We start from the raw sequence: 10,093 nt of genomic DNA on the forward strand, positions 1-10,093 counted from the left end.
AAGCAGATACGTAACAATATTGATTTGTGTCACATAGCACCTCCTCATGTCTTGTTGGTCTGTTTATTTTTATTTTTTTACACCTACTATATATGTCTACAAGTAGTTAACAAATTAGAAACATGAATTTTAGATAATGGCAAGCTTTGATTTGCTGAGAAATCAATATATCTAGCAAACAAATTATGGTAACGCCTCCTCTTACTCCATTCTTTCCAAACCTCTTGTTTAGTTCCACCTACTTTTCTTAAAGGTCTGTTTATAACCAATAGAAAGGACAAGTTGTGCTTCACCTGATTCTGACAGTTGTTTGTAAAGTGCTTGGAAGAGAAAATAATAATTTTGCCAAGACTGTTGAATGGTGATAACCGAGTTGTTGCTCTAAACAGAGATAAAAAAAATGTTCAACACACATATATACTTTAGTTATAAACCCAAGCAAATTACAGACATTTTGAGTGTACTAGTAATGTATTTTTTCTTTCTAAAATGTATACTTTAAGCCTACAAAAATTATATTTCTTCACCCTCCACTTGAATAAATAAATGAGGCTTAGCACTAAAGGCACACTAGGGCAACATATTTTCCTATCACCATAATTTAAGCACTAGAAATCATTTTTTTCTGTGTAACTTTTATTTATTGTTCATGTTTTAAGAAAAATAACTAAAATTTAAGCATTTATGAGTAAATATATATGTATATATGTAATGTATGGTAGTCGAAATATTATTGCAGTTTGCAAAACATTGGTAATACAGTAAGATTTGTACTTTGTATTTGATTCTGTATATATATATATTATAAAAGATTATTACTTACTTCAAGGTAAGAGTCAGTAACAACTCAAGGTGTTTCATAACTGTGAGGAAACTTCTAAACTACACAGAAGACTGGACTTATAAGGCTTGCAAAACAAAATGAGTATGATAAGTAGTATTGAAACTACAGTTTTTATTGGTTGATGAATAAGTGCTGAAAAGGGAAATAGGATTTTATGAGCATGTGCTCATATAACATTGTTGTACACTTATGCTGCTAAATTCCAAACACCCCAAAATGATTACCAATATTCAAAGAATTGCAGTCTTGTTACTCTAGAAAGGTCTTGTTGTGAATACTGTAGGATACAGACATAAGTCAATAAATTACACTTCCTGTTGTCAGCATAAACGTATTCACTGAAATTTCCAAGAAAATATTTTAGTATATATAATCTGATACATTAGACATCCTGTTCTTGAAGCAGGGGTCGAGTCGACTATCTTTTCATGTGGGTTTTGTTGCTTTCAGGAGTATTGTATTACGATGATGTCACGTAAACAGTCACTGACACAAGCAGCAATTTATTGGTTTATTTTCAGTGGGGTTCTACTTTAGTCATTGACAGTAAAACAAACACAGAAAATAAATGAAACGTTTAGCAGTTCAAACTCGTAAGAGAAGTACTTTGAAACTTCATGACCAATAGTAACAAAAAAATGGGATAGCTGCTCCTTTTCTTTCTAATTTTACAACTTGTCTTTTTCTTATACTTTCAGGATTTGTCTACAGGCTGAAGACTTAAGTATATCATTAAATAACTGATAAGATAGTTTTACTGAAAACAAATGTTTGAAATGTATTTAGGAGGTTTTAAAGATTACATAAAAGAAATTTGAGATTTGGGGGATGAAGAATAGTATCTTTTTTCATAACATGAAAATCACTTCCACTCTGACTAGTAATGAAACAGATTCCATATATTCCCAAACAAATCTTTAAAAAAATATTTCATTAAAAAATTTGATTTTTGTGTACAAAAGACTTGTAATGTTTACTAAAGGTATATCAAATTTTGTGAAGATGCACATACTGAACTAAAAGTTAATGTATAAATACTTAAAGTGTATACGAACTCGTGTATGTCACACCGAGCCCGTTGCGAAAGGGTTAACCTAAGTATCGATTAACCTGTAAATAGAACCACAGATAAACTGAAAATAACAGACAGTTATTAAGCCTAATCGAACAAGATATTTAACCTAATTATCGATACACCCGAGAAGTTTGTGTGGAACCCATCTCAAGGATTCCATATAAACCAAGTGAATAGTTAAACTAATGATTGATCTATCAGCAAGATGAATTACAGGTAATACTAAAATAAAAAAGACCATGGTAAGCCTAAGCGAATGGTATAGGAGAAAAGATACAACTATAACTAATTGTTAACCTGAATTTGACATGCAGTATTAACCAATCTAACAAAACTTATGTTATGGAACCCAAATAACTACAGCTAATAATATTAACAATAAAACTATCCAAAAACCATAACAGTAGAATGTCTTATCTTTCCAAAGTCAGTGGACTGTATTTCAAATGTGAGTGACCCCAAACTCGAGGAAAGACCTGACAAAAGTCAGTTCATTGGACGATCAATCTCCAAATGAAGTAAACCTGAAAATCTTCCTGCAGAGTACCTCGACCCAAAGCCTGTGTAAATGTACCAATAGAACATATAACCTATGATGTGGTAATGTAGAATTCATGATGCAAAATGAATAACCAAACACAAGTATGTTGGCAGAAACAAATAAAAGTTTTTGTAATGAAGTAATAAGTTCCATAACCGGGTAGAAATATAAAATAATTCCACTTCAGAATAACTCAACAAGTTACAAATATCACTACTGTATAATAAAGAGTAAACTTATCGAGAGAAATGAACACAAAGATATGGAAAAAAAAATTAAAAGAAAACACTTGAAGAGAGCATAAACTAAACATTATAACACAAGCACTGCGAAACAAGAAGTGATAGTTCGGTAGAATTGAATAGAGGGAGTCACATGCATCAAGAGCGTATGTCATGCTCTTATTGGTTGAGGGTTGTCAGATGATAATTTGCATGCAAGACGAACTAGAATTAGTCAATTTCAGATGGGTGGGAGTTTCAAGGCTCGTGGCATGCACAAAAAAGTTTTTTGCATATAGAGAGCAGCACTGAACAAGAATAACTATTTAGGTGAGCGGAGGTAATGTACCATATTGGAAATAAGCTGTACCCTTAGGAAGTCTTTTTGTTCACCACATTCAATATAAAAAACACTAAAGAAAAGGATGATTTAAGTTCTAGATTGAGATATATGAATCTATTTTATAGTTCAGTTTTTTTTTTTGGTTTCCCAAACTCAAACTTCCTTTCTGGGGAGTCTCAGCATTTAATAAACACTGTATGAAAGCTAGATCAATATATATAAATTACATTTTGGTATGATTATACAAACCTATAATCTTAGGTTGTGTAGCATCAGTGCACTATAGTACCCACACTGCATATCAATACAAATCAAACTGCAAGCTTTAGAAAGCTGAAAAACCTTTACATTTTTGTTTTGAACCCTTCTAGTTCTTCCACTTTAGTTAATTTTATATTGGTAATCTTTCTTGTGCATGTTTTAGAAGCCTTTTCAAGATTTATAAATATGCATTTAGTTCCTTATATTTTTATATGTACATTTAAGCATTTGTTTGTTAGTTTCAGATATTTGTGTCAAGCTATACAAAAATTATCTGCACTAGATGTCCCTAATCAACAGCACCTACCACCAATTCTTGGATAGCTATAATCAAACCATCTGACCAACACTCGTATAATGCACCTACAGCCACAAAGAGCAATTTTGCAGAATATGAACACAAACCATAGACTTTGTATCAACACCCCAACAAACTAACCAGCAGGCTATGAACAGTCCCATTTTCTTCAATGTTAAATCTTTCTGTTGGTAAACATTAAACTGTTAAAAATGAACAATCATTAATTTTTTGTGTATTAAAATAGTTTACAAACTTTTCTAAAACTTAAGCACAAAGCTACACAAAGAGTTATCTGTGCTCTGCTTACCTCTGGTATTGAAACCAAATATCTAGCATTGTAAGCCTGCAGACATACCACTGTGTCACTGGTGGGCAAATTTATAAGCCTTAACACTTGATTATCTTTTATACTGTGCAATCTCACAAGCTTTTGGAGATTCTGGTAAATTTTTATTATCAATTGAAGACCATCACATCAAAAATTAGTTAGTACAATTAAAAATCCATGTTTATAACATGAATAATCCTTACTGAAGATAACACTAATGAGTAATAATTATTTTATGCTCTAGTGCTCTGCTATATTCATTAAAATAACTATGAAAGGCCAATATCAGCTCTGATCAGCAAATACGACCTGTAGCTGCAGTCTTCCATATACAAAGTTATTTGTGTGACCATGGTTAAAGTGTACAGATGTGGCCAAAATCACGTATCCAGTGGAGCAGTGCTTTTTGCAAACACTGTAGTTACCAGAGGAGTACGGGACTTATATTTTTATAAGTATAAATACACTCTCACTAGATCTTCTTCCCTTAATCTCTTCATATTTTATTTGATTTTCTTATTAGAACAATTAATTACCTTGGGGCTTGTATTATGGAACATATATATTCTTTGGAGAAATATTATAGCTATACTTTTGATGACAGAAAAATAATATTTAGTCACAAAAGATGCTGAATCACAAGATCTCAGTTATATTTATCTAGAGAGAACTGTACAAGACCTAAGGTAATTTGAATATCCAATAATCTTGCATCTGACCATTCCATATGGTCTGCAATCACACATGTTAAAATACTTATTTTTCGTTTAGTTCAGTTGAGATGTGGTGATTTCTAAGTTCAAACAGCATGTAAAATTGATCGCTTCTGGGAAATTTAACATTACAGGTTTTGCCAAATAAAGTTTTCCTATTTCACTTTAAAAGCATGCAAGACACAAAACTTTAGCATCTCTAAGTAAAGAATATCTGTAATAATGCTCCAGATAAGATCCGAGTAAACATGTATTTTTTACACAAAAAAAGTTATTAGAAATTGTGTGTATGCATGCAATTTGCCAGTATGTATATCATTCATGCATATGTGCATATTCAACAAAAACAAACACAGCATGAGAAAAAATTCTCACCAATATGTGATTGAAAAATTATGCAGCATTTTGAAGGATTTGATGTAAAGTTTGCATTGCACCACTATATGAAGGCCCATTGTACCTCTTTGGTTTGCTTTCTCAAGCAATACTGAGGAGCCATTATTTGGCAAAAGTATAGTCTACTGCAGTAGCAAGTCAAATAATAGATTAGGCCTCTAAATTATTCACATATTCAAAATGAATTATGGAGCAGTTACTTGTAGTTTGGAGGCCACTGTTGAATAGAAAATTATACCAGTCTAATTGGGTGGATTCTTAATAGGATGTTGATATATAAATAATAAGAGAAAGTTCCTAGTAAACACAGCAGATGCTGGATGATGAAAAAGTCACCCAAACCCAAAACTTTAAGTTTCTATTACTGGTTTTTCATTTTCACCATAACAGTTTATTTCAAGGAGATAGAAAAAAAGTTTATCTGGAACACTGTGTGGTATTGAATTGTTATGATAAAGCAAGGGGAGGCCTGATTTCAGCAAAGAAAAAAGTTTATCTGGAACACTGTGTGGTATTGAATTGTTATGATAAAGCAAGGGGAGGCCTGATTTCAGCAAAGAAAAAAGTTTATCTGGAACACTGTGTGATATTGAATTGTTATGGTAAAGCAAGTGGAGGCCTGATTTCAGCAAAGAAAAACAAGCTACTCCATAACTGGCTACCAGTTCTCACTGAAGGTAGTAAAGACAAGTAAACATTTTGTTAGAGGAAGTAACCCACAGCAGACCATTGCAGCTAACTGTAGAAATATTCCTAAGAAATGTAAATAAGATTATTCAGAATAATTTATGTCTACAAAAATGACACAAAAGCTTTGTTCAAAATCTTCTCCCAAAACACACAATCTAATGAAAGACTAAGTGTTCAAAGTTATATGAGTGGTATCTGGAAAGTGACAAATGGAAGAGAGTTATCACATTCGGATGAAGCATGTATATAATTAAATATCTTCAAAAATCTGGACGATTTATCATCATCCTATCACCACCCATACAATGCTTCAAAAATGGTACAAAGTACATTAAAAAATTTTCTGAAGTACTTTTTGTGGTTCTAGTTACAACTAGAATAGTAATATAAACATCCACCAAGTCAATAAAAATGTCAGTGTGAAATATGCAGATTAGGAGGCTAATGTACCGATACCACTATATCAAAAGAAAATAATATTTTGATACAGACTAGATGAAAATTAGATATCACTCCATCAAAACAAAAGTATCACCTACATTCCAACTTTCCTCAGATGTCATGATTTACACATGACTGATGAACTTTAGAAATCATTTATAAAAAGGAGGGGGACAACACTGATCGTAATGTATTGCACAAGAAGCCTCATACAATGAAAATTAAGTTTACCAATAAATTATAAAAAGCATTTAAAACATATGGTTTAACCCTATGATTACCAGCTACAAAGATTGCTAGTAGGTAATGCCACTCTTGTCATATTCCAAAAATAAAACTAGTGGATGAAATTGTTTGAAACTTGACAAGAACTTTCCTAAAAATATGTAGTTACAGAAAAGTATTTCATTTTAATTTTTTCTACTATTTCTAATAAAAATTTGTTATTTAATGTAGTTATTTGCACTCAGACTCTGAATAGTTGACCTGTAAGGTGACTTTCTTGTTAAGTAAAAAAAATGCTATTTTTTATCTTACAGTTTTCACGTTTCATTGGCATAATCTCTATAACCTCCTAAATGAATATCAAAGGTATTTTTTTAAAGTAACTGTTTATATTTTTTTCCAATTTCTCTACCATGTCACTAGCCCTAGCTATTATCAGCAACATACAGTGCAATGAAATGTTTAAAATTAAGAAATTTAAATATATACAAACCTTTTATCCCTTCATTGAATAATCTTAAAATATCTTCTTTTTATCATATACATAATTTCATGTCTTCACCTTTTCACAAATCTTTTTATTTTCCTTTCCAATTCTTGACCTTTTATTATATATGTCAACACACCTCAACAGGTGCCCGTGGGTGATACAATGTTATCATTTGCAGAGACAGTTAAGCCTCCAACAAGATATGATTTGTACTAACCTTGGTAAGAAAGACTGAATGCACATTATGTGACAACAAAACTGAAGCTTTAATTGTTTGTTTCAGAAGTTAAAGTAAAGGAATAATAACTTGGATAATATAAAACTTTGAATTATAGCATATCTGATAATGCTAGTTCCATTAAAACACATTGACAGTAGAGTAGTTTAACTAAATTTTGAATGCAACTCAGTAACACTTTTTGTGACATGCACACAAAGGAATTTAAAAAGTGTACTGGTGATTAGAGGGCTAAGCAACTTTTTCTCTGTATATTAAGCGTAAAATGCATACTCATGATTTTTTGTAACTTTGTTTATACTCTTTAGGCTTTAATCTTTGTATTAATAGAAGAGAAAGTTACATTGTAAAGTGAATAATGTGTTTTTGGACTTTATAGCCTTTGTAGATGCTGAGATGTGATATTCATTTTGTTAACTATGCACTTTCATTATGCTTTACACACTTTTTTTTTATGAAAAAAGCCATATATCTAGTTTTTCACATGGTATCCACGTTAATCACAATTCTTATTGAAGTATTATTTACAATGAATGTAACTGTATAAATGTAGTGATAGTGTAAAAAACTCTTGCCATCAGACATCAGTGGGAATTCTGGTGTGATGTATCAATCACAATTGTCCTTCAAATGTTTTATAGACCAATTACAGAATTCAGAAGTTTTATTGCCTGAATACTTCTTTAGTGTTATAGTACATATACTTGAATGCTGTATTTACTTTCATAAATGAACATATACTCACATCAGGCTTTTAGCAAAAATGCACACTTAGTGGCAATACAGCTCCAAAGTTTGGTAACAGAATAAACTGGTAACAAAAAACATAACTGCTCATGTTCTTTGTTCACTGTCTAAGTACCATTGACATCAAGCATGTTTTTTCCATACCAATACAAGTACTTAAGAAAGAGATACCAAAATAGTTTATTAATAAGTAGATTCAAAATATGGATTTTTTGAACAAATGTTTAGCTGATAATTCACAATACCAGTTACTTACCCATCAATAGCTAAATGCTGAAAAAGAGCTGGTTTGTCACACACTGGACAAATCCATGTGGGCTTTTTCTCATTCATTTGTAGATACAGAGAAGCATCAAAACACTGAAGATGCAAACAGGTAGATGCACGAGAAGGAACCTGCATCCTCATTTTTCCTAACTAGAAAAAACAATTCAATTGTTGCATACATGTAGCTTCATTACAATCATCTTCATCTTAGGTAGCAGAGTATATAACCTACAGTAATCACTCCAACAAGGATGAAAATGATGTATACATTTTATGATACAATAACAAAACAGGCTTACATCACTGTATGGAAAGATATTTCCAACTGTAGCCATATTCAAGTTTAAATATAATGTGTACTTGACAATTTAAAAACAATGATAAAACCAGAATGTATGTTACAGAAACTCCATGAGTGAAAACGTGTCTAGTATTACACTACATGTGCTTTGATGTCTGAATATATGTATACTACTAATGTACAGTTAAGGATATTATACAATTCCTTCCTATCTGAAAATTTTACCTTTAGAATTTAATATTTTTCTCATGAAAAATGTTAATATTTATCTGTATGATTATATTCTATACTTTTGCCAGCCTTGGTAATATGACTGCAGTTAATCAAATCCTGAATGAATAAAACATGAAGGTTTCTGTGCTCTTTTTTTAATGAATACCCATTGGTTCTAACAAGATATGATCTTTAAATTGGGCTACAGGAGTATTTTCAAACACTAATTATACTACAAATATGATCCGAGAGAAAAAAAACAAACTATATGTTATATGAAAATAAGACATCATTACCATGTAGTAACACATTTTTAATTCTTCCAAAATATATTTTTCATAAACATAAACAGCTTCTAAAATGTGGATAACTGTATTGCAAATTCTTGTTAATTTAAGAAACTGATATCAGATGTAAAATTCCAATAGTGACTAAAGCACTTTAATGAGTATCAGCTAATACATGATCTTACTAATATATTCTATTTGAATACTTCTTTTATCATTATAAAAACTTTTCATATTTAATTTAATAACAAAATCTGAGTTCTTAACATTAGAGCTTAGAAGATACACCAAATTTTAAAATACAGCTTATTTACCTAACTGTCCATTTACACTGAGTGGTCACAAGTAAATAGACACCTAATTTTTCGTCATTTAACTGATTTATGCTAACTAATTTGTGTTCACAGAGCACTATATAAATGAAAATGGTCCACACACAAATTATCTTGTGCTACATGCCTAGAACTCAAGGTTCTCTCGAATTGTCAGATTTTGTTAGAGGAAGGATAGTTGGTCAAGCAGATGGTGGAATAAGTCAGTGGCAAATTTCGCAGAATTTGGGAATCCCGCTTTTGACAGTCAACAGAATCATCGTGCAGTTCAGGAAACACGACAAGGAAACAGCTGAGCAGCGTCCGGGTCGTCCTGGTCCATCAAAGAGGACAAAAAGGGCTGTCAAGAGGAGCATCGAAATGGATCCCAGCTTAATGACTGCAGAAGTGGCCAAAGTGGGTGGTATGAGTCCGAAATCTGTTCAATGGATTCTCCACAGATTGGGTTATCGTTGCAGAACAGCTAGCCGGAAGCCCTTATTAAGACCTGCCAACATAGTCAGACGAAAGAAGTGGGCAAGTGATATGATGACCAAGCCTCTGGACTCTTGGAAGACCGTATTGTTCTCAGACGAATCAAGATTTGCTCAATTTTCGAACAGTGGAAGGATATAGGTCTGGAGAATGCCTCGCCAAGAGTTTTGGCTCAACAGATTGCAGCCAACTGTGAAGCATGGTGGTTTCAGCGTGATGGTTTGGGGAGCTGTTTGGGTTAGTGGGAGATCGAGCTTAGTGGAGTGCGTTGGCAACATAAATTTTGCGAAATATGTCAAAATATTGGAGGAAGGACTCTTGCCACCTTATTCCTCGGGTTTCGTGGACAAGAACACAACATTATT

General features: G+C 32.1%; 1 protein-coding gene across 3 annotated transcripts in view; it reads right to left on the reverse strand.

Moving 5' to 3' along the window:
- Positions 1-10,093, reverse strand: part of LOC106459797 (E3 SUMO-protein ligase PIAS2-like) — a 107,412-nt gene that overhangs the window by 29,458 nt on the left and 67,861 nt on the right. For all 3 annotated transcript variants that reach the window (XM_022386342.1, XM_022386343.1, XM_013919456.2), the window contains one exon: positions 8,111-8,271. In XM_022386342.1, the coding sequence (XP_022242050.1) occupies positions 8,111-8,271 (161 nt within the window). The remainder of the gene's footprint in view (positions 1-8,110; positions 8,272-10,093) is intronic.

This window comes from Limulus polyphemus, unplaced genomic scaffold (genome assembly GCF_000517525.1).
Source record: "Limulus polyphemus unplaced genomic scaffold, Limulus_polyphemus-2.1.2 Scaffold662, whole genome shotgun sequence".
NCBI lineage: Eukaryota > Metazoa > Arthropoda > Merostomata > Xiphosura > Limulidae > Limulus > Limulus polyphemus.